Below are 21,125 nucleotides of genomic sequence, written 5' to 3'. Positions count from 1 at the left end.
TCTGTCAAGCTGAGTACGACCAGGTTGATAAGCGTATGCAGACCCTGCTATACCAAGCAGCATAATGAGAAAGTACAGAGTTAGTTCACCATCGGAGTCTAGCTAGGTCGTCGCGTAAAATGCAATTGTACAAACTTGTGGAAGGCAACAGATCCCGAACACGATGTGGGTACCCGAACTCCCTTGGCCTATATCAATTAGGGCCTTCTCTGATAAAAACTCTGGTCCCCAACTTAGAGCGATGCATCAAGATACCTTAAGCGTATGTTTAACACTTTTAAGCGAGCTAAAGCCGTAAATTTTTATACTTATAACTATATATAGAAGACTTAACTTGACAGGCATGCACAACTAGCAGCTGTCACAGTACTTACCTCATCGCTGTCGTTATGGTGTCAGACATTGAGATGATGAATCTTTTCCTACGAGGGTTTTGCACGTGACACGGAACCGGACGCGCCTCGTTACCCGGGCGGGCCCTGAGGGGAGGGGATGGGGGGCGTAGAACGTCCCACAAGTTTTCAATATTGAGTACACCGGTACAACAGAGTGACAGAAGCCGTATAGTTATCTGGAAGTGCTACTATCATCTTCCAGTCGACGTTGGGTCCATTTTTGCCTGTGTAACTAGCGTCTGAACCTCGGAACAACCAGGGTGCTCGAAGCGACTATATTCGCTACGGAGACCACAAGAGACGGCGAGAAACACGGTAGTGGAACGAGTGGCGGGACAAGAGTTCGAAGCCCGAGAGTATCTGTGAGCAGCGAGTACAGGTGCCAGAAGGAGCAGCAGCAGGATCGCCGGGTGTTATAACGGGCGAGCAGGTAGTGCTCTGCGATATACGACGGCGGAGGGCATTCTAGCGGCAAGTCGGAGCGGCAGCTGCGGCATACACGGATTCGGGGTTGTCGCGTGGCTTGGGCTGAGGGGCTTGCACTGCGGATCCTACGTAACAGGCTTACAAATCCAGGTCTTCTCGGAGGGGTACGTGCTGAGGAGCCATGGGGAACGCACCATCGCGTCAGCTGTCAACGTCGAAGAAGAAGAGGTCTGGGAGCACCAGCAATTCTGCGGATGATGAGCTGCCCCAATTTACGCGCACAGACACTAGTCAGTCTGTGAAGAGCTCTAGATCTGTTAGATCCACACGCTCACGAAAGTCGCAGTCAGGTTCGGTGCCCGGGACGCCCAAGACAGCATCCAGCGATGCAAATGTCATTGCGTTGCCAGAGGGCTCTTCCAGGAAGAATAGCAACTCTCATGGCAATATTCCTGCCCTGTCGCGGTCCAATTCACAACATAGTTTCACGCCGCACCAACACATAAACGAGGCGCAGCAGGAACAGCGGGTGTCGCCCGACCAGCTGCGGGCTCCCCGCGCTGCGAGTTTTAGCAATGGAACAGGCGATCTCCCTCCCTCAATGGTACAGATGGAGCCGAAGTCTCCAATATTGCGACATTTTTCCTCCTCTAACCATATGAACACCTCTTATAATGAAAATTCGCTGACTGATGATGACATGGACGCTAACTATGGGGTAGAAAGCAATGATGATTCCCATTCACATAGGTCACGGAGAGAGTCAAGGAGGAGGAGCAGCGGCTCGAGCCAGAGAAGGAGGTCCGGCAGCAGCCAGCAGCATTTGGAGCTCCCTTCAGTGCCCACAACGCTGAGTCGTACCTCCTCGCATTCGAGTTCTCATAGTAGGAAATCTTCCCTGAGTGCAATTGGGGGCGGAAATTCGGTCTACTCTACGCCGATGGCCTCTCCAGCAGTCCGGAAGGATGATGGCATGGACTACTTCTGCGGGGCAGACACCGTCTACGGGGGATCGAAAGACGTTCTCGACGGCGCAATTTTGGAAAAGGGACAAGAACATGATCATGGTGTGGATTCTGGCGCAGGCGATGTTTATGGCCACGATATACCACAGGATCCTGAGGAGATAATGTCTACGAATGATGGAACAATGCCGAAAAAGAAAAAGTCGATCAAACCACTTGATATTGATGAGATGATACAAAAGTTATTGGATGCTGGTTACCTAGGAAAACGTACTAGAAATGTGTGTTTGAAAAATTCAGAGATTGCCCAAATATGCCATTTGGCCCGTGAGATCTTCTTATCACAGCCATCTCTCTTGGAGCTTTCTCCCCCTGTAAAAATAGTGGGTGATGTGCATGGCCAATATGCAGATTTATTACGGTTATTTACCAAATGTGGCTTCCCTCCTTCATCTAACTATCTTTTTCTAGGGGACTATGTTGACCGTGGCAAGCAATCTCTAGAAACTATTCTACTACTACTCTGTTATAAAATTAAATACCCAGAAAACTTTTTTCTCTTGAGGGGAAACCACGAATGTGCTAATGTCACCAGGGTATATGGGTTTTACGATGAATGCAAGCGTCGTTGTAATATCAAAACATGGAAATTGCTTATTGATACATTTAACACGCTACCTCTAGCTGCAATTGTGGCGGGAAAGATTTTCTGTGTCCATGGGGGACTATCGCCCGTGTTGAATTCTATGGATGAGATTAGGCATGTGAGCCGACCAACTGATGTGCCAGATTTTGGCTTGATTAACGACCTGCTATGGTCCGATCCGACTGATTCTCCAAACGAATGGGAGGACAATGAACGTGGCGTGAGCTACTGTTATAACAAGGTTGCTATCAACAAGTTTTTGAATAAGTTCGGTTTTGACCTAGTATGCAGGGCTCACATGGTTGTGGAAGATGGGTACGAATTTTTTAATGATCGAAGTTTGGTAACGGTCTTCAGTGCTCCGAACTACTGCGGAGAATTTGATAACTGGGGTGCCGTAATGAGTGTTAGCGAGGGTTTACTCTGTAGCTTCGAATTGTTGGATCCCTTGGACAGCGCTGCGTTGAAACAGGTGATGAAGAAGGGCAGACAAGAACGTAAACTAGCTAATAAACAACAGCAGAACCTTCAGGAAACTAATTAATTTGACGGTGCATATTGCGTGGCAAACAGGTATTCCAAATTTGAGTCCGCATATGGTAGTATTGGATAGGATCTCTCATCTACTTAGGTCATGTTAATAATTGACATTTTTAGTTCACTTCCGTGCCTTCGATACGTTGCCAAATAATCACAATAGTCGTGCGAGTCTTTCCAATCATTTCCCTCACCATAGTCATTCTGTACATTAGTCTGCAATTAATTGTCGTACATTAAATATTGTAAGTAGTTTCGAAGCGAAATTTGACATCCGAACTCTGATAGAAACAGTGCAACACTGTATACATCACATATACTGGTGAACAAACCACAACATCAGCATGAAACAGGACAAAAGGAAGTATTCCGGGTTCGTTCAAAGCGTTGGCATAACATGTGTCCTGATACTTATAATTTTGTGGACATTGCTGCCATACCCGCTCCTCGATCCAGAAAAGAGGCTAGCAGAGCCACAAACAACCACTGAAAGCATCAGCCTATTCCTAGATGAACTGGTGGAGCTCTTTCCGCAGCGCTATTGGATAATATGCATCCAGTGTATGATCTTGATGGACATGTTGTTCGTGTACATTGGGCTGCCGATTTTTAACCAAAGCGTACTTACTGTGCGGTTGGACGATCTGCGGACGATAACGGACTCCAAGGCATCCGTTGTTATGTGTGAATCGCACGCCGAATTCCTGACAAGCTATGCACATACTGAAACTAGTGGCGTTTACGATCTCCCTATAACAGAAGTATCACGATTACTTTACGGAAAAGCACGACACAAGAGCGATTGACTGCGAACTACAACAAAGCAGGGATTCCAGGAAGTGTTAAGATGAAATTATTATACAGTTGTAGATAAAAACAGAAACTGATAGATACTAAAGATTATAAATGGTCAACTGAGGAGCATACAAAGGGCTGGTGGACGCGGTTCTTCCGAAAGGATAGAATTGAATCTGAATGCACATTAAAATCAATTGGAGTACAAAACACTAGGTCAGTGAGCGCCACGGCCACGGCCACGGCCACGACCGCCCCTGCCGCCCCGATTATTATCTCTGGCGCCACCGTTACCAGTGTTTCCACTATCACCCAAGAAGCCAGCCGCTGGACGGAATAATGAATACACGTTTTGGCCGCGGTGACCATCATTGTGGCGACGATCGTTGCCATAATGTCTTCCTGTCGAATTGCCGCCATCCCCATCATGGCGTTCATAAGACTTCGAGTTCCCATCTGTCCCATTTTCAAAACCAGAGTCCCTAGAGTGTGAATGGTGACCGCCTCTGCCCTCATGGTTGCCCCGGTGGCCACTGCGCGAGGCGGATTTACGCATTGTGCCGCCTCCCCTGCCTCCTCTGAAGTTACCTCTACCTGAGCCACGGAACGATCCCCTATGTGGATCAGCACCATCTTTAAAAACAAATCTAGACGACTGTGTATCGTTAAACTCATCTTTATTGTCGCCATGTCTCTTGGACTGGTCACTGGCCGATCTTGGGGCTAGCGCGCCAGTGGCATCTAGAGCCGCAGGACTTATCAGAGGGGAAGACTGCTTTATTGATGCAATACTAGCTGCGGCTGCATCATCCCTCTCCTTGGCAGCCTTTTGTAAAACTTCGGAATAGGTCAACCTCGGTTTACTAGCTTCTGGTTTCGCTGCACTCGCAGTGGCGTTAGAAGTACGCGCCTTAGGCGCCGGTTCCTCAATCTCCTCGTCGTCTATGGCGTGAGAGTCGCCTTTCGAATGGCCCTCTCTCTTCAGTAGGGTAACTTTCTTCCCTTCGGGAGAAGAGTCGCCAAAGGAGAGTTTCCTGAGCGCTGTTGTATCTTCAATATGAAACTTCTGAACCGTCTCCTCGATCTTTAGAATCTTTGTCTGAGTATCTACGGGCTTGGCATCCCCAAAAGGGTTGACCTTCGGTTTTGCGGGCTGTGCCGCATGCTTGGGGTTGCCCCCAGGGCCTGTGGAGGAAAGCTTACCTGCGTCTGGGGAGCCACTGGGTAGCGCCTTGTCCTTGTTCACATAGTTTTGGAAGTCGGAGAATTCTGCAGGCTCTACCTTAATAGCGTGAAGCTCCATCAACGGTTCCCTCCATTGGGACATTATCTTATCCATATCCCTAAATGAGTAGACCTCCACGAAGGCGACTTTCGAGTTCTTGGTGAAGCATTTGTCAAAAAGCGAGTCGCTGTCCAACGGCGGGCTCCTATTCAGCTCCCAGAACATCTTGAACTTGACAAAACGCGTAAACTTCGTCCGGAACAGATCTTCGATATCGTGATTGGAAAAACTCTTCTGTAGGTTGGAGAACTTGATGATATAAGGCGGATCGTACTGCCTTCCAGACCCGTGGAAGTGGCTCCCGTTGGAGAACCCACCGCCATAGTCGCCCCCGCCGTGCCCGCCATGCCCCTTTGCCGCCGATTTCAGCAGATCCAGCGACGTCGTGTTACTGAGCGTCGTGCTGATCGCACTCAGATCTATCTCGTTTTCGTTCCACGCAGAGTCGTTTAACGAGCTGTCATCCAGGAATTCTTCCAAGGACATCTTCTTTTTTGCCGCATTGTTGCTTGCTGATAAACAAGGGAAACTAGTTAGTATCTTAAAAGTAAGATCTACGTTTTCCCAGAACGCCTCAGTGGCCGCAATGGCCAGCCGCACTACCGGCTCCCACCTTTCGCCACGCCGAAACAGTCAATGGCCGAAAGAATCAACACTCGGCATTGCGCCCGACTGGGCCCACCGCCCGCGCTGCGCACAGCGACGGCCTAGCACACTCAATGTAACATACCCATATCAAAGTAACGTCAATGAATCCGCTCCAATCAGTCAAACACAAACGAATAGCCAGTGTTTAGCTCGCGTAACTCGATTCTTAACGTATGAGCTTCGTTGTTTGTTGTTGCAATTCGCCACTCGTTTCTCTCAACTTTTCTTTTTCACAATATTCACGTGACAGTACCCCGTGGTCACGTGCCAGCTGTGGCGTCAGATTTTAAAAAAGAAACGAGTACTCTATCATCTAATAAATGTGTCGAACAGCACAGATGAGGGGCGACCATCTTGACGGACTAGCGAGCCAGTCACGTTGGGAGCCCAAGGCCTCTACGTTGCCGTTCGTTCCTGAAGCCCAGCCAGTCGAAAATATGGAGCAGAGGTCCCTATCGGGGCTGTCGAGCGGAAGTAGAAGGGTATACGCGAAACGCCGCGCGGAGCGATGGGCGTTAGGTCTGGTTCTGTTGGGTATCGTGGTGTTGTTGTGGGTACTGTCGTCATTTTTGGTGAATCTGTTATTTGAAGATGCGACGTATCGGAAGCCCTTTTTGATCACATACGTAAACACCGCCGCGCTGAGTCTGTACCTAGTGGCTCCGACGGTGCAGCTGCTTTGGCGGCGGCGGCGGAGCGGCGTATGGGAGCTCGATTCGTTCGTGACCGTCAGAGAGGAAGGCAAGGATGCACAGGAGAGCGCGCTGCTCAGCGACGGCGGCGAGCAGACGCTGTTGCTGTTGGGGGACGACGCCCGGCAGCGGGGCTGCAGCGACCTGAGCGGCAAGCCTGTGCAAATTTCGCTATGGGCTACTGCGAAGCTGAGCGCGGTCTTCTGCGTGCTGTGGTTTGTGGCGAACTTTGTGACGAACGCGTCTCTAGGCTTTACTTCGGTTGGCTCTGCGACAATCCTGTCCTCCACGTCGTCCTTCTTCACGCTCCTTTTGGGGGTCCTGATGAAAACCGAATCTGCAAGTGTCCTGAAGGTCCTCGGTTCTGTAGTGTCATCCCTGGGGATTGTGCTTGTCACCAAATCTGACACCGGGGGAGCTGCGCCGACTGTAGGTGCCTCGCTGGAGGCATCATCTGCAATCTCGGTACTCATTGGGAACATCCTGGCGCTTGCAGGCGCCCTGTGTTACGGAATTTATCTTACACTGCTAAAGTGGCGTGTCCGGGACGAGTCCCGGATCAATATGCAGGTCTTCTTCGGATTCGTGGGCCTGTTCACGCTCGTATTCCTCTGGCCAGCGATTGTCCTTCTGCATGCAACAGGTTGGGAGGAATTCAGGCTCCCGCCTAACGGGCGCATCTTGTTCATTGTGCTGGTAAACTGCCTCACTACGTTCATCAGCGACTACTGCTGGGCCAAGGCTGTGCTGCTGACTTCCCCCCTTACCGTGACCATGGGCCTCAGCGCCACCATCCCCCTGGCAATGCTCGGCGATTTCCTTTTAAAAGATAGGAGCATGTCCTTTGCATACATTTTAGGCGCAATTCTGATATGTGGGTCGTTCCTCGTCATCAACAACCATTCCAACGCAGAAACCACTGCGTCCGAAAGAGACCCTGCTCTCTGCACCCAGGGCGCTTAAAATCGATGGCCGTACAACCAGGCCATCTCATTCCAAACTCTGATTCTATGATATCTATAAATCATGTTTACGAATTAACATAGTGATATTTAGAAAACTCCGCAAGCGCTGTCTACGCCCGGCACGGGAGAAAGTTCAGATAGCATACGGGTAATCAGGTAGCTTGACCTTGTAACATGAGAGGAAATAAGAGAACGCGTAGAACAGGCTCACGTTTATCATAACAGTCAGAACAATGCGCGCACGTTTCTGTGCCTTTGCTAGACCCCGCCCAAGCCATATAAGCATTAGCACGCAAGTGGCCATCAGCAGGTACATCACCGAGACCGAGATGATCTCGATCCCGAACTGCCACCCCATCGATCCAGCGAAGAACATTATGGCCCCCTTGTCATTTTTCGCTAGGAACGGAATCTGGTTGATCTGGGTGAACTTCAAGCCCGTGATGGACACCATGATGACCAGCAGCGCCAGAAGACATCCGGAATACCTACCCTTGTGCGATATCTGTGCGCGCACAAACCTCTTCAGCGCCACGAACACCACCGTGAACCCTACGAAGGAGCTGAAAAAGGACGAGGCGTTGAAGTCCTCCGGCACCTTGACATGGATGTTCACCAGCTTCGCCGCGAAGTCCGCAAGCTTTATCGCGTCCTTCGCGCCGTCCGGCGTCATCTCGTACTGGTACAGCGGGTTCCGCGCCCACGCAAACGACTCGTCTTCCGGGCTGGGCGGATACACGAAGAAGTGCGGCAGCGAGCGCAGCCGCATCTCCTTCACAAACTTCGGGTTCAGGTTCACGTCCAGCAGGAAGAACTGATACAGCCGCTGGTCGTCCGCCTGGACAGAGCCATGGAACGACCCCACCACCTTCTCGAACGTCGGCTGCACCGCCGCGCACAGCTCGCACGCCGCACCCTTCGAGTTCGGCACAGACGACGTCACCAGCACCATCGAGTAAAACTCCCGCGCCCCCTTCGACACCCACTCGTAGTTGTCGTCTGTCACCCTGATAAGCCCGTTGGCCTCCCGCAGCGGCTGCAGCTCTTCCCAGCTAACCGCACCCATAACCGACTGAACTAGCAGCGTCACGAGGACCAGCATCACGCCACGCATCATAGGTCGCCACCCAAGAACCATTGCAAAACTGCCTTTGAGTAATTGCTTGAGGTAACGTTCTCGACCGTTGTTGATTTCTATCTAATCCGTTGCGATATTAAGATGGTAAGTAACGCTTTTCCCAAAAACGGGCCTAGTTATATGCACCACGTATCTAAAACAACACATCTAATTTGCGCCACAGCCTTGGCATATAATGTCCACTGCCCTGCAACTTCTTGCAGATTACTACGAATCGGTTATCAGATGCGAGGAGATCTACATCGAGTTTATCAGCGGATTGGGCCCGAATAAAACGAAAAGCGGCCAACAGTCGGGTTCAGTCGCGACCGAAGAAACCATTAGCCTGAAGAAGCAAATAGAACAATTGGTCAGCGATTCGGTCAAGCAGCGCCAGGAGATAGAGAAGCTGCGTGAGCTCAATAAAACGCAGCGGGCGGTGCTGGAATCGAAGCTGGAGACTGCGAAGAAGCAAGTGGCGCGCGCTACAGGCTCGGCGAACGCGGGCGGAGCGCGGGCGGACGACGGGGGGGCCGCGCAGGAGGAGGGCGGGGCTGGGTTCCACCTTCTGTCGCCGCTGCGGCGCGGCGGACGGCGGGCGAGCGGCGGCGGGGCCGGCGCGCGGGCGGGCCTGCGGCTGGCGCTGGACGCTGGTAACGAGACGATCTTCGACGGGGCGGATGAGGACACGGAGGCCGTGCTGGGCGTTGAGGCGGTGGCGGGGGCAGGTGTGAGGGCGCGGGAGGTGGGACGGGCGCTGCGGTGCACCGGGGAACGCGACGTGGGAGGCAGTGACGGGCAGCCACACAGAAAGAAGCGGAAGCTACGGCGACAGCCGGTGGAGAAGGCTGTGGACGAGGGGGATGAGGGTGCGGGGGGGCGGCTGAAGAGCACGCGATGAACATATAATTAGGGTGTTATTTAGGTGCCCGGTTGGGCGCGCCCTGTCTAGAGCTTTGACTTGAGCCCGCTGAGCCTGTACTTGACGTCTTTGAGCTGCTTGGAGTCCGGCTCCCACTCGTCGAACTCCTTGAACAGCATGATGATCTCCTCCTTGTCCAGGTGGGCCCCGGTCTCGTAAAGCAGGCCGCGCATGCACCAGGGCAGGTGGTAGGGGTTGGAGCCCAGCTGGTTGACCTGATACGGCTTGTAGATGACGGGCACGTCGACGGGGAGGTCGGTGGTCTCCAATGCAAATTTGATGCCGAGCTCGTAAACCTGGTGTTCGTTGTAAACTTTTGAGTGCCCACCACCGGTGAGAGTCCCGGCTAACGACGCACTGATTTCCTTAACGATATTGTGGTCATCGTAGCCCATGTTAATCAGGTGGTGCGCAATTTTAACTATGCGAGTAATAAATGCTGGCGTCTTAGAGTCCTTGTCTATAAAGGTTGCCCTGAAGATGTTTGGATGATGTGCAAACAAGCAAGTCGAGGAGTACAGTGGCACCAACTGGTCGTTGATCGACCCGACGTACGTGATCTTGACGTTGCTTGCGATGATGAGCCTGAGGGACTGGATGTACTTCTTGGACTGCACGGTGTTAAAGTCCTGAAATTGGAAGAGCTCCTGCAGAGAGTCGTTTTCGATTGTCGAGTATGCCTTGACCAAGAACGTTTGGTCCACCCCATAGAAGGGGCCGTTGTTAATACCAGCCATGGCCAACACGCTGACCACCTTTCTCCTGCGCTCCTCGGCGAGCTCGTTGGTCATTTCCCGGTCAACATAGACAGAATGCAACTGTATAACGCCTGCCTCCAGTAACTTAGCTAGCAGAATAATCGTCACCGGACAGCCCTGCGAGTGCGCAACGAAGTAGACAAAGTCGGCTTCGTTGATCTCATTCGCCCACTTCTTCATCACTTCGAAGAAGAAGTCGACCCGCTCGAAGACCTTTCCCTCCTTTTCGAGAGCGATCTTGCTTACGTCCACAGGCGTCTGCCGATCCCGAAACCACTGCAACACGGTCTTCTCTGCCTCTGTGATAAACTTGGTCGACGTGCCGGTCGGCTCGCCGATCAGCGGCCTGATCACTTTCATGGGGAAGAAACCGTGCACTCCCACCAGGAGCACCTTGACCGGGCGCGTTTTATGCGCAGACAGGTAGTTCAGCATCATGTCCGGGCCCCGTCGGTACAGCGTCTGGTGCTGCACGCGGCTCTCCGACAGCAGGTTCAATCGGTAACCTATGCTACCCAAAGAGGAGTACAGATACGACAGCGTCGTATACTTCGGCAAGATGTCAAACGACGGCACCAGAAGGTGCGATTGGCCCGCGCTCTCCTCCTTGCCGGCCGCCTGCGGCGCCCCCTCCTTGGCTGTTTTTGGCAGGAACAGAAGCGCGTCCCGGCTCGCGACGATCAGTTCGTTGATCACCGGCTTACGCAGCCGACTCGTATGCTGCTGCGCCGTCTCGTCATCCACGGTCGCAGCGGTGCTGCTCTTCGCCCACAGCGGCCACGCCCGCTTCCTCACCTTGGTGTCTCGCGCCTCCGCCGGCGACAGCGGCGTCGGCTGCTCCGCGACCACCTGCTCCGCGACCACCTCACCCCCCGTCCCGTTGCTGGCGTCCGAGCAGCGCCGGCTCATGCCCTTCAGAGAGGTGAAGGAGCCCCGCCGCCACCACGACATCGCCGTCGCAGTCATCGAAGCCGTACCCGTAGCCGACTGCGCTGCCGCGGTCTCGCTAGGCTTCTCCAGCTTCGCGCTGAGATTCCGCGCGCTGCTGGTGTTCATCGATGGCCGTCGGTTCTGGTACCATATCTTCCACGAGGTCCCTGGCCGCTTTTCTATCGTCCCCGCTGCCGCTTCTGCAAACTCGCCAGGCTTATCTGCGCTGCTTCCTCGGTGTGTGCCCTTGTTTCCAAACGACGCGGCGTCGGATTGGTCTGATGATCTGCTACTAGTCATAAATTTCCAATACCACTGGCGATGCCTCAACCAACCCGTTTCTCTAATTTTTATCGCTATCCCTCACGGTATCTCTGAACCTAGTAGCCTTCCTATCAACCTCTAGGTGTTCTTATGAATCATGTTGTAGGGATACTTTCGGAAACGCAGTGAAATTTAAACTATAGCGATCCGTTGAGCTGAATCTTAAACACAAACAACCGGCAAAAGTGTGGGCAGCATCAGGGTGGTTTAGTCGCGGAATGGTGGCTGCCAGTAAACGGAAACTCAGTGAAACAGCGGCAGTTGGGGTTCCTCGTGATAAGAAGCAGCGATGCGTGACTGACTTCTTTAGCGCAACGAAGGGTAAGGCAGCTGATGTGGGACAGCCACGCAAACAGGCGCCAACGGCAGGCGGTGCGGCAGCGGCCGCTGCAGAGCGAATGGAGGCCGCAGAGGGCGGGGTTGCTAAGGCGTGCGCGGATGAACGGGCCAAGGAGAATTTTCCCGAGGAGCAGCGACGCCTGCTGGCGCTGGAGCTTGAGACGATCGATGCGTCGTGGCAGCGGATCCTGCAGCCCGAGTTCACAAAGCATTACTTTCTGCAATTGAAGCGTTTCGTACTGGAGGAACAGACGCGGCACACGGTCTTTCCGCCAGCCGAGGACATATACCAGTGGACGCGGCTAACGCCGTTCTCGAAGGTGCGCGTCGTGATCATCGGCCAGGACCCGTACCACAACCACAACCAGGCGCACGGGCTTGCATTCAGCGTGCGCGCGCCGACGCCGGCGCCACCATCACTGCGCAACATCTACAAGGAACTGCAGATCAACTACACCGACTTTGTCGCCGACAACGCGCTGGGCGATCTGACGCGCTGGGCGACACAGGGTGTGCTGCTACTCAACACGAGCCTGACGGTACGGGCGCATTGTGCGAATTCCCATTCCAAGAAGGGCTGGGAGCCGTTCACCAGCCGCGTAGTGCAGCTGCTGGTTGAGGACCGGCGCCGCACGGGCCAACCGCTTGTGTTCCTACTCTGGGGCGCGCATGCCGCGAAGCTGGTCGACCGTGTGCTAGGTGGGCGCGTGCCGGATAACTTTCTCGTGCTGAGGTCCGTCCATCCGTCTCCACTGTCTGCATCACGCGGCTTCTTCGGCAACTTTCACTTCCGCAAGATTAATGATTGGCTCATGGCGCGTGGGCAACGCATGATTGACTGGAGCGTGGTGCCAGATACAGAGCTGAAAGAAGTACGCGATGCGAATAAAGAGACTGGGGCTGCTTCTAGTACATAGCTCTCAGGAGGTAGAAAGCGGCTGGCCTCCCAGCAACCCTCTATCACGTGATGGTAGCCACGGATAGCGTGATGGATGGCCAACAACATGAACTTTGTACGCGTAGTAGCGAACCATAATTCGCAGCCATCACGCCATATATATATAAAAGCACCTGTGACGATGGCACAGACTGTTAGAGGGGCCGATGCTGCAGGGAACCAGAATCAGAATGCTGGGAAAGGCGGCGTGGAAACCACGCAGCTGGTCGGCGGTCAGAGGCCCGGCGCAGCGCGTAAGGCGAATCGCATGCTGCTGGGGCTACTAGAGGATAGTGCGAGGTACGATATGAAGAGTGACTATAGCCTTCCAGATACATGGCTGCGGAAGCGGCGTGCGACCGCGCAGAAGACGGCGAAGGCGGAAGACAAGTCTGTTGACACCAAAAAGACGAGAGCAGCTGGGAAGAAGACGAAGCCGTCCGAAGCAGGCCCCGACGCGAAGGCGAGGTCTGGCATGACGTCTGCCCCAAGCAGTAGCAGCACGGACGCTGCGGCCCCTGCCGCAACTGGCAAGGCACGCAATGGCAAAGCTCGCGCGGCGAGCTCAGTAACGCGAAATACTGTGCTGGCAAACGCGAGTCCCTTTGCCTCCCCTAGCGAGGATGTCATCGAGCTTCAGCACCAATTTTTTCGCATAACGGATCATCAGGACTGTGTGAACCGCGAAATTACTAGCAGTCTACTGCTTACGCCGAAGGATGTTGCGGACCAGCAAATTGTGCGTCTGCACTTTATCCTTTATCCGGACGTCTCAGAGGAGTATAAGGTCACCTTCGGGCACCCGAATAATGGGGTTTTCAATCCGATCCATGAAATCGGCAAGTGCATCAAGTATGCCGTGGAAATATACTTTCCAAAGACTTTTAAAAAGAAGGGTAGCAAGCTTCTCCAGCAGCTGTCTAAAGCATATGCTTCTATGAATCAGTCTGCTTTTGTGGAGGCAGTCGAACAATATAATGATCTTGTGCGAGCCATACCACAGGATCAGGTAAACGAGCATCTTCAACAAACCAAAAAAATCCCGAGAGCATTTATCCATGATATATTACAGATGGCGTATTCCAGATGCGTGCTGCCGAATGTTAACGGGCTCAAGGAATATCGCAGCTTCAGTAATTTTGTGTATGGGGAGCTTCTACCCACTTTCCTTTCTACTGTGTACCAGCAGTGCGACCTAAAGCCAGGACAAATATTTATTGACCTTGGGTCAGGCGTGGGCAATTGTGTGGTACAAGCATCCCTTGAATATGGCTGTGCGCTCAGTTTCGGCTGCGAAATTATGAAAAACGCCAGCGCTCTTGCGAAGAGTCAGCTGAAGGAACTAGAGGAACGATGTGCGTTGTGGGGCGTTGATCTCAAGCCCATTGAATTCTCCCTCCGCAAGAGTTTCATAGATAATGAACGCGTAAACGAACTCCTGCCCCAGTGCGATGTCCTGCTGATAAACAACTTTATCTTTGATACCAAGCTCAACCAAGCCGTGGAAAAGCTGATACAGGGCCTCAAACCGGGCTGCAAAATCATCACCTTAAAGAACCTAAGACCGTCAGGCTACACCATCAATTTCGATGACGTCGAAAACATTCTAAATAGGTTAAAGGTCGAAAAATTCACACTACCAGAAGACAGCGTATCTTGGACCTACAGGGGAGGTGGCGAGTACTTTATTTCTACTGTCCAGGCAGACATTGATGAATCGGTCTTTCATTCTTACGCGAAAGGGAGGGTCCGCGGGATGAGACCAGCAAAATACACCAAGTAGTGTGCTCATGGGTGGCTACAGCCGGGCATATCCTATATTGATAGAGATCTATATACCACATCCGTAAACGTGTAGTTCCGGCAACTTAGTAATGTAACACCGTTCAAGAGATCAGTTTCCAAGAGCTTCCTCCTGGCCCTGCAGCAACGTGAAGACAGGCGCCTGCAGCTTTTCTCTACCTTTCAGGAAATCAAGCTCCATTACGAAGATAAATTCCAGAATTGTAGCCCCTAGCTGCTTAATAAGGTCCCCAGCAGCGCCTGCTGAACCACCCGTGGCAAGAATATCGTCAACAACAACAACAGTAGCGCCCACAGGGATGGAATCAACCTGCATCTCAAATACGTCCTCCTCGTATTCTTTCACATACGTAGTCTTCACAACCTGCCCAGGAAGCTTGCCCGCTTTGCGTACAGGAACAAACCCTGCGCCAATTGCCAGCGCTAGAGAAGGCCCAAATAAAAATCCACGCGACTCCAGCCCCACCAAGTAGTCTATCTTTGTCTCAGGAAAGGCCTCCGCCAGGTGCATCTTGAATGCATCGATAAGCTTCTGAAAGAGTTGAGGGGATCTGAAGATAGGCAAAAAATCCTCGAATAGAACGCCTTCCTTGGGGAAATTTGGGTACTGAGCCAAAGCCGCCTTCAATTCCTTTGCATATTCGTTGATGGACATGGTCTAAGATATTATAAGTCGAGCAGGTGATTGATTTATCGTTGTAAGTTCTTCATTGGATGACGGACTTGTATGATCGGAAGTTTTTTCAAAAGACTCGATTATATAATCTTTGTTGCCACAATGGTCACGTGATAACTTGTGAGGGCGAGCAAGGCGATGCGTACCATCTATTAAGATGGATGGCAACCAGTAATAAGTACAGACGGAAGTGTAACTAAGCGAAGCATTGATACTGCATGAATGCCAGCGTTGGTGACCATGATATGCCTAGTCCGAGCGAAGCAGCTGTTCCGCACTACTTCGTGGAACTGAATGAGCACTATCTAAAGGACTTTGAACAATTCAGCTCATTGTGTTCGTTAGATGAGTATGAGCAGCTCCTGTATCTGCTAGAGGAGAAATTTGTAGCAGGTCGGGTAGCAATTCCCCCCGGAGATGTGATTGTTGTCCTATTGACGCTGGCAACAGCTTCGTCGCATTACAAGGCGGACTTCGTGCGGGCAAATGATCCTTACAATGTTGGTAGGACGGATATCGCTCACCGTAGCATGCGGCTCCTGTCTAGATTGGTGGATGCTGTGGAGGAATTTGACGACCGTCGATATATGAGGTTTGAGCTAGAGCTGCTGCGGTGTCAGCTCTTCCTGTTTCTGGATAGCATTGTGCCCAAACGGCCAGAGGTGACGATCGCCAAACGGGTGCGAACGCATGGGAAAAACCAGCCCACCGATATCCCATTCGCACCGGACGAAATGCCACTATGTGTGGATTCGTTGCGCTCTGCGAGTTACAAATATGTGAGCGTGCTGGAAACCAAGAAGGCAGTCTTTCAGAATGTGCTACTCACACATGTTCTGTCGCAAAACGGTGGATTTTGGAACTGCGTGGCATGGACCCTTTCGACGATGATTGATAAAGATGCGGTCAAGAACTACTGCGGTGAGACATGGTTCCCAATTGTGACGTTTCTCTTCCGCTTATATGAACTTCGGCATGCATATTATATGCAGTATGAGATGACGCAGGGGATATCATCAGCAGCTTACACAAAGGAATTGGCAGACAGCCCTCTGGTGCTTCTGTTTAAGTCGCTAGGCAGTAATAACGTGCACATTACTTTGTGTGACTACTTATTTGTGAATTGCGGGAAGAACGTCGGTAGGGGCGAGGCTCGTCCGGTTTACCACTCGGAACTCAAGCTCAGCGCGACATATGTTCCATTCTGCAAACCAAGCACGGAGTGGAAGCTATTTAAGTCTATGCAGCTGCGCCGGCGCATTCTCAGTTGCTACTTCAAAGTTCTTGCGGACATTCCGAAGGATCACAGAATAAAACCTTTCTCAGAGGACCAAAGCATAAAATATATGGTTCGGACATTGCTAGAACTCGAAACAGTAGAAATGTTTCAAGCATTTTTCTTCACAGACGACCTAAAGATTACTATGCATTATCTGCCCCTTCTCGCAGAACATATCATTGTTGTATTATTAGAAGATTGCGGCAAGGCCATTGAATCAACCCTTGTCACTAATCTAGGAAATTTGGATGTTGTGATTGAGAATATTGAAGAGTATCTGGAAATGCGACCAGTAGACTGTTCAAATGCCATAGGGTTACATAAGACGGTTTTTTATATTGATACATGCACTCTGGTGCTTATCAAGTATGCCATTCTTCTCCACGGTACCGACGTATTATTAACTGGAGGGTTAGATATGGTGCTCAAGAGATTTTTCAAAGAAGAATCAAAGCTTCTGGATACAGGTTCTCTGGAGCATGATTATCCACGCCTATCCCCATACTTGAAAATACTGTTTAATGTGTAATGATATACCTTTTCTGCTGAATTAGCTTAAATTTCAGCCAAAAGGACCAAAATGCGATCATTTCTCTTCAATCCCATTGACGTGAATGATGAACCGCATTATCTTTTTAACAGCGACAACATGCCACGGTATATAATTGTCCTTACCTCGTGATATGCAGAACCAGGTGTTTAGACTGGCAATATCCCTAAACTGGTGTAATATGGTCTTCAAAAGTTTTGTGCTGTCCGAATGAGGGCAATTTAGTAAATTAACCTCGAATTTGTCTAAAGTATCGCCACCGGCACATCTTTTAAACCGCACCAGCGCGCCGCTTTTTATTGCGCATCGGTGCTGTGAATTAGCAAGTTGTAAAGGGCTACTGAATACGACGCCATGCAGCTCTTCATCGATATTCACAACCTCGTAATCATCCAATTGGTTAGCTTGGATTTTGTTGGCATATCTCTTATCCTTAAAAAGTGGTTTGAATGATGGATAAAACTGATCTTCATCATATAGAGACACTTTTGTACTCGCCCCAACGCAGACCACAGCCAAATGTAGATTTCTGGTGGTCACAGATAGTCTACGCCAGTGCATTAACTCGTCATCCGGTAGAACGCTATCCATCCTAGTTAGGATCAAACATATCCTCCCATATTTTCTGCTGGCAAGTTCGACTGTTAGTTTCCATAACTCATTGCATGCGGTTTCAAAGCGAGCCTTGGAATTGCCCAGATACCATGCTTTAACCATGTTTTCTGTACCTTTTGAATCAGACCAGGCAGCCGCAAGCCACTCTCTGTCTATGCTTCTGGTGTATGCTAAATGTATGTATGAATCATAGTGGCTCAATTGATTCTGGTTACCTGCAGAAGTTCGAAATTCTACCTGCTCCGGCAAATTATCAGCTATTGAAGCAAATTTGACAGTCCTTGGAGGCAAGAGATTATAGATACCGCGGCATAATTCATAGTATCGATCAATCATAATTACAGGATCTTTGGTCAAATCAAATGGAATGAGTTTTAGTAGCAGCTCGACGTCGGGTAGCCTTGACTTCACTTCATTTTTAATGAGTTGAAATTTCGATGTCATGGTAATAGTGGCTTCGAGACTTGAAGGTGCTACCGGCAGGAAGATCATGAGGGGAATATTCTTGACATTATTCATGTTCGTAGAGCAATATGAGACGATTTGTGCAGATAGGAGTAATAATGTATCAGTATTAAAGTTGTTCAACACAATTAGGCCGTTGTGCTCGTCATTTGTAAGTTTTACCAGTTCACAAAAGCCTAACTCTTGCGCTGAATATATATGTGCTAATTCAGTGATGAATGAAACGCAAGTTTGGGTCAAAATAGTTGTCAGGAATAACCCACGGAAACTTTTCATCCCCCGGCTGGGTTTGAGATGAAGTAATGGTGCAAACGATTCTGCGTCACTCTTTAGTTTAATGAGGTTGCCATGTTTCTTCACGCAGACGGATGGTTGCTTGATATAAAACATGTCGCTAATTATCTCGTTACCTCTTAAGCGTTCAAATTCACTGAATACCGAGTTCAAAGTCTCCCTTATAACTCCCTTTTCATTTAATTTCACATCCTTATACGTCGGCGGATCAACGTCAAAGTTACCCAGAAACCCTTGATCAAATACCAGCTGCTCACATAGTATCTCTAGAAAATCTTCTAGTTTACTATCCACTTTAACAATGGGGTTTTTCGATAAGAAAACGTCAGGAATGGAAAACAGTGGCATATGTCGCAAAAGGAATGGTAGCCCGTTGGAAGATTCACGAGTCTCCTTGATAGCCAGTGAATAGTCACCGACTACCGAAGCCATCGCTGAATCACCCTGCTGATCTAGTTTTTTATCTTTATGAAGCGTTCGTTCTTGTATTTTCTCATCCGCACCAACCACAGGAGTTGGTTCATAGTAGTTCGACGAGCAGTTATCGGTTATCTGATTATCTATGTCGAGGTTTCCGCTACCATCCAATTGTGGTTTTATTATGGGTAGACCTATCCTATGAGGTGTATCTTCCCGGTTGATCTCAGGTGATTTCCATATCTGATCTAAATGACTTTCTCTGGATGGGAACTTATCAACATCAATAACATCTCCACTTTGGTAAGCCGGCAAAAGGTAGTCTTCTTTAGCAGAGTCAGATTGATTTAGAAACTCATTAATGGGGCGTCCCATGTCGTACTGCTGAAGAGATGAACCAACTTCCATTGCTCTAATGTCCTGCAAATTATTCTGCTGTAATTCATCAAAGTCGTCGCCACTAAATTCACTGTCATCCTCTTCCGAACTGGAAATGTTTGTTGTGCTAACTTCAAACTTCAGCGGCTCATCAATTTCATTCGGATCGAATGAAAACTTACCGCCATTTTTATACTTGTTATCAACGTTAGATTCTATCATTGGATTAAAGTTAAGAGGAGCAAACACACTCTTCCTTCTGTCCCGCGGAGTTTCCACAGGCAATGGCGCTCCTGGATCTGTATATAATGGCGCCGCTGGAAGAGTTATTTCATCCAATGGAATATCCAAGTATTTCCTTTTCAGAGGAGTCTGCTGCTGAGTGGAATAATTTATGGATGTTCCTGTCGGAGTAATCTTGCCCTCCGGATCACTTTCAATCTCTGCGCTGTCAAACATCTCGTCGGTAATCTCTCGAACTTCTTTCCTATGGGTGCTCTTGTTACTGCTGTCCCCAAATAGGTCGCTTTCGTCATCTTCGTCGCCAAATAAGTCTTTGTCAAACGTTACCTCCACATCTTGTTCCTCTGATCCCGATGTTATCCTAGCCGAATCTCCCTGTTGCGAAGTAGGATTGATACTGTCAATATCGTCATTCGAGCTTTTCCTATCGTTCCAGAGATCATTCTGTGATTTCACAGAAGAGGGGCATATTACCATGTCGTCAATCACCGATCCCATATTTTCATTAACGTTAGGAGTAGTCATAAAGCCGTTTCCAAATGAATCAGCCGAAAGTGGTGCCGCAGAACGTCGCAAATCCTGTGCCTTGCTGGGTGTGAGCTTGGTTCTGGATGCCGGTCCATAATTACAGCTACTGCTATTTGTATGCTTCACAAAAGGCTGAAATTGGTCTGTGAATCCCCCGCCCGTGCTCAATGGATTGTTGCCCGTCGCAGTGTTTGCATTTACAGAGGTTCCAGGTATGCGATAGGCAGATGTGAGTTTCAGTTGAATAAAATCCTCAATCAGATCAAAAGAATCCTGGAGACCAATATCCAAAGGAGTGGCCCTAGTAGTGTTAACGCAAGCATCCGCCGGTGTTTGCTGGAAACAGAGGTCCATAGGCCAGATCACAGACTTTGATGTTTGTGATTCCTCCGCGTATCGAGAGATTGTTGGGGTGTATCCGTTCAAATGGTTAATGTTGGGTACTAGTTTAATCCACTTAAGGTCCTTCGCCTGTGTCAAGTCAATCCCATGAGAAACTAGTAGCGTCACGAGAAGTAGATGTGCATTCTTGGGGGGCGCTACCAGGCATTTACTGATGTCAGGGAATGGCAAATACGCCCGTATGCCGGACGGGGCCAGGTACAGCGCGCGCTTCACTTGGCGACCCGTGAATGCGCCGCTCAGAAGCCGCTCAAACCCCATGTCCTTCGTACATAGAGAAACTGTGAGGTCTCCATTTTCAAATAGATGTGAATCAAAGTGGATCACGCTGCTGGCCTTCTCGTCACGCTGGAATATGCACGTGTTGCCAAATGGCACCAGTCGATTCTGCGACCTCAGGCACATGTTTATGTGAATCATGCGCCGCAAGGCTTTTAAAAAGATCGCATAGGGCGTTGGCAGGTTCGGCTTGGAAAACCCTGGCGTAAAGTGGCCCTTCTTCTCCGAGTTCGGGGGCTCGCCTATCCCTTCCAACCCCGGCATGGGTAAGTCCTGGTCATTGATGCTAAAGCACCAGAGTTCCCGCGAAAAAAGCGCCACCAGCGCTTTCGGATCCTTCTTGCGGATTAGAAGCTCGGATTGGATACACCATTGATCATCTGGAGTCCTCGGTACGAACTGTTGATAATTGACTCGCACCACCTTTTCAACTCTATAATAGCTTGAAAGCACATCTTCAAGTCTAAAGCTAGTTTCTAATATATCCATCCCCCCCTCAATATTTATCGATCTTA

At 50.2% G+C, this 21,125-nt stretch overlaps 12 protein-coding genes across 12 annotated transcripts; 7 read left to right on the top strand and 5 right to left on the bottom strand.

Annotated features, from left to right (window-relative positions):
- Positions 1–1,002: 1,002 nt before the first annotated feature.
- Positions 1,003–2,976, top strand: PPZ1 (salt homeostasis regulator; the record flags this gene model as incomplete). The annotated part of the gene is made up of 1 exon (NM_210544.2): positions 1,003–2,976. The coding sequence occupies one exon, from the start codon at positions 1,003–1,005 to the stop codon at positions 2,974–2,976; it is 1,974 nt and encodes a 657-aa protein (NP_985190.2).
- A 337-nt stretch (positions 2,977–3,313) lies between these two features.
- Positions 3,314–3,775, top strand: GPI19 (phosphatidylinositol N-acetylglucosaminyltransferase GPI19; the record flags this gene model as incomplete). The annotated part of the gene is made up of 1 exon (NM_210543.1): positions 3,314–3,775. The coding sequence occupies one exon, from the start codon at positions 3,314–3,316 to the stop codon at positions 3,773–3,775; it is 462 nt and encodes a 153-aa protein (NP_985189.1).
- Positions 3,776–3,981: 206 nt separating this feature from the next.
- Positions 3,982–5,783, bottom strand: PSP2 (Psp2p; the record flags this gene model as incomplete). Its single annotated transcript, NM_210542.2, has 2 exons — positions 3,982–5,561; positions 5,780–5,783. 2 exons carry the CDS (start codon positions 5,781–5,783, stop codon positions 3,982–3,984), a joined length of 1,584 nt encoding a protein of 527 aa, NP_985188.2.
- Positions 5,784–6,017: 234 nt separating this feature from the next.
- On the top strand, positions 6,018–7,352 carry AGOS_AER331C (DMT family transporter; the record flags this gene model as incomplete). The annotated part of the gene is made up of 1 exon (NM_210541.1): positions 6,018–7,352. The coding sequence occupies one exon, from the start codon at positions 6,018–6,020 to the stop codon at positions 7,350–7,352; it is 1,335 nt and encodes a 444-aa protein (NP_985187.1).
- Positions 7,353–7,487: 135 nt separating this feature from the next.
- OST6 (dolichyl-diphosphooligosaccharide--protein glycotransferase) lies at positions 7,488–8,492 on the bottom strand (the record flags this gene model as incomplete). The annotated part of the gene is made up of 1 exon (NM_210540.2): positions 7,488–8,492. One exon carries the CDS (start codon positions 8,490–8,492, stop codon positions 7,488–7,490), a length of 1,005 nt encoding a protein of 334 aa, NP_985186.2.
- Positions 8,493–8,667: 175 nt separating this feature from the next.
- On the top strand, positions 8,668–9,372 carry LRS4 (Lrs4p; the record flags this gene model as incomplete). Its single annotated transcript, NM_210539.2, has 1 exon — positions 8,668–9,372. The coding sequence occupies one exon, from the start codon at positions 8,668–8,670 to the stop codon at positions 9,370–9,372; it is 705 nt and encodes a 234-aa protein (NP_985185.2).
- Positions 9,373–9,419: 47 nt separating this feature from the next.
- Positions 9,420–11,381, bottom strand: AGOS_AER328W (uncharacterized protein; the record flags this gene model as incomplete). The annotated part of the gene is made up of 1 exon (NM_210538.1): positions 9,420–11,381. The coding sequence occupies one exon, from the start codon at positions 11,379–11,381 to the stop codon at positions 9,420–9,422; it is 1,962 nt and encodes a 653-aa protein (NP_985184.1).
- A 422-nt stretch (positions 11,382–11,803) lies between these two features.
- Positions 11,804–12,661, top strand: UNG1 (uracil-DNA glycosylase; the record flags this gene model as incomplete). The annotated part of the gene is made up of 1 exon (NM_210537.1): positions 11,804–12,661. One exon carries the CDS (start codon positions 11,804–11,806, stop codon positions 12,659–12,661), a length of 858 nt encoding a protein of 285 aa, NP_985183.1.
- Positions 12,662–12,736: 75 nt separating this feature from the next.
- On the top strand, positions 12,737–14,464 carry DOT1 (histone methyltransferase DOT1; the record flags this gene model as incomplete). The annotated part of the gene is made up of 1 exon (NM_210536.2): positions 12,737–14,464. One exon carries the CDS (start codon positions 12,737–12,739, stop codon positions 14,462–14,464), a length of 1,728 nt encoding a protein of 575 aa, NP_985182.2.
- Positions 14,465–14,575: 111 nt separating this feature from the next.
- Positions 14,576–15,139, bottom strand: AGOS_AER325W (adenine phosphoribosyltransferase APT1; the record flags this gene model as incomplete). Its single annotated transcript, NM_210535.1, has 1 exon — positions 14,576–15,139. One exon carries the CDS (start codon positions 15,137–15,139, stop codon positions 14,576–14,578), a length of 564 nt encoding a protein of 187 aa, NP_985181.1.
- Positions 15,140–15,378: 239 nt separating this feature from the next.
- On the top strand, positions 15,379–16,968 carry NSE5 (Smc5-Smc6 complex subunit NSE5; the record flags this gene model as incomplete). The annotated part of the gene is made up of 1 exon (NM_210534.2): positions 15,379–16,968. The coding sequence occupies one exon, from the start codon at positions 15,379–15,381 to the stop codon at positions 16,966–16,968; it is 1,590 nt and encodes a 529-aa protein (NP_985180.2).
- A 57-nt stretch (positions 16,969–17,025) lies between these two features.
- SSN2 (Ssn2p) lies at positions 17,026–21,099 on the bottom strand (the record flags this gene model as incomplete). Its single annotated transcript, NM_210533.1, has 1 exon — positions 17,026–21,099. The coding sequence occupies one exon, from the start codon at positions 21,097–21,099 to the stop codon at positions 17,026–17,028; it is 4,074 nt and encodes a 1,357-aa protein (NP_985179.1).
- Positions 21,100–21,125: the final 26 nt, after the last annotated feature.

Source organism: Eremothecium gossypii, chromosome V (genome assembly GCF_000091025.4).
Source record: "Eremothecium gossypii ATCC 10895 chromosome V, complete sequence".
Lineage (NCBI taxonomy): Eukaryota > Fungi > Ascomycota > Saccharomycetes > Saccharomycetales > Saccharomycetaceae > Eremothecium > Eremothecium gossypii.
The sequence above is the reverse complement of the archived record's forward strand: the minus strand, read 5'-3'. Positions and strand labels throughout refer to the sequence as shown.